At 34.4% G+C, this 1,755-nt stretch overlaps 1 protein-coding gene across 1 annotated transcript; it reads left to right on the top strand.

Annotated features, from left to right (window-relative positions):
• Positions 1-266: 266 nt before the first annotated feature.
• LOC129915057 (uncharacterized) lies at positions 267-1,464 on the top strand. The gene is made up of 2 exons (XM_055994515.1): positions 267-761; positions 820-1,464. Exons 1-2 carry the CDS (start codon positions 747-749, stop codon positions 1,462-1,464), a joined length of 660 nt encoding a protein of 219 aa, XP_055850490.1. The 5' UTR covers positions 267-746.
• Positions 1,465-1,755: the final 291 nt, after the last annotated feature.

The following is a 1,755-nucleotide window of genomic DNA, read 5'->3' as shown; positions in this document are numbered from 1 at the left end:
TGATGAGAAAACAAAATAATTTATAATTTTAACAAAATAATCAAAATATTTAAAATGAAAACAAACTCAAAATGAAGGGGATAACCATCCCTGAAACGTTGCGCCAAAAAATAAAATTGACTTTAAGCCTACAATAAAAAAATTTATTTAAAATATTAAAAAAAAGTCAACTTATTTGTTAAAGAATCCATATATTAAAATCTTACTTTTCCGTACTAGCAATCCAGGTATAGTTTCATTCATTTTAATCATGGGCTATAGGGCCTCAATGTGTACACTCATATTTACCGTTTCAGGCCCACGTCCCGTTGTATCTGTATCGATTTCCGATGTGTGAGCTGCTTTAGGCCTTCCATTTTTCATCTTCTGGTTCGCCAAACGATATTCTTTAGGTTAATATTATGCACCTTAACCTTGATTTTTTATCAGCCGATTTGTTTCACAATAATCATGACCTTTTTTACAATAAAACTCTTGTAGGCTTTAATGTAAATAAATATCGCAATCTTTCAGTAAAAAGTTATAAAATCCTACACAAAACTACTTTGTAAATGAATAATTTAATGCTCCAAAGCTCCAAAACAAAGGCATATTCTTGCTTGTCAAAGAAAACTTGTATTTTTCGGGTCAATCTTCGCACTTGCTCATTAAACATTCAAATTAGGAATGATTTTGTGGAACAGTTACTATAAAACGGTAGGCATATTTAGTCAATAATAGTCATTCTTCTCTGTATCGAGTTCAAAATGCGTGCATTTTTGGTAAGAAAGTTAAGCTTTAAAGCTTTTTCATTAACTACATCTTTTCAATTGATTTTAGGCACTTTGTTTTATTGCTGTTGCATCAGGCCAAGGGTACAACTACGATGTGAATACTGTTGATAGTCCAGAAGTTATTGGATCAAGTTCTAACGAAAATAATGTTGCTGTACAAAGTGCTCCCACTCCCTCTCAAACCATTACCGAACTCAATAAGGAAATCTACTTGTACTCTGCTCCTGAAGAACCACTTCATAGTAGTGCCAATAGCCAAGATACAATTGTGAAAAAGAAAGTTCAAATTATCTTTGTCAAGGCACCAGAAAACAACGTCCTCCCACAAGTTGCAAAACAAATTACTGAACACCAAACTGCCATCTTTATCCTCAATCGACAGCCGGATACTACTGATATTTCTCAGCAATTGCAACAAATTTCAGAAATTCATTCACAAAAACCAGAAGTTCACTTTGTCAAGTATAGAACCGCTCAAGATGCCTTAAATGCTCAGCAAACCATTCAAGCACAATATGACGCACTTGGTGGAGTTTCAAAAAGCTCTAACGTAGGTGTTGCTGAAGTACTTGATTATGCCTCTAGTGCTCCAGCTTCAACTAATGAAGCTTCGGCTTCTCAACTTTCAGCGAGTATAACAGGCTCACCAGCTTCTGGATCGGCTTCATATCTGCCTCCAGCTGTCATTTGAAAAATGTCATATCACTTGTTTTGTTATTTAGTTTTAGTATTCCTTAATAAAATATACCAGTAAGGTCACAAATCTGCCTTACATTTATAGTTGACCTTAAAACACAAATTCGGGCTGTTTTACAATATAGGCCCAGAACCACAATTGTCATTTGGTCGGTTATGCGTCCTCGGTGACATTTTCTTTTGGTATCAAATGTCGATGCTTAATATACATTACCTCGTTAACTGCTTTATATGTATGTACGTATGATAAAAAATATATAGGGTGTCCCAAAAGTCAACTTCTAAA

The sequence above is a fragment of the Episyrphus balteatus genome, chromosome 3 (assembly GCF_945859705.1).
Source record: "Episyrphus balteatus chromosome 3, idEpiBalt1.1, whole genome shotgun sequence".
Lineage (NCBI taxonomy): Eukaryota > Metazoa > Arthropoda > Insecta > Diptera > Syrphidae > Episyrphus > Episyrphus balteatus.
The sequence above is the reverse complement of the archived record's forward strand: the minus strand, read 5'-3'. Positions and strand labels throughout refer to the sequence as shown.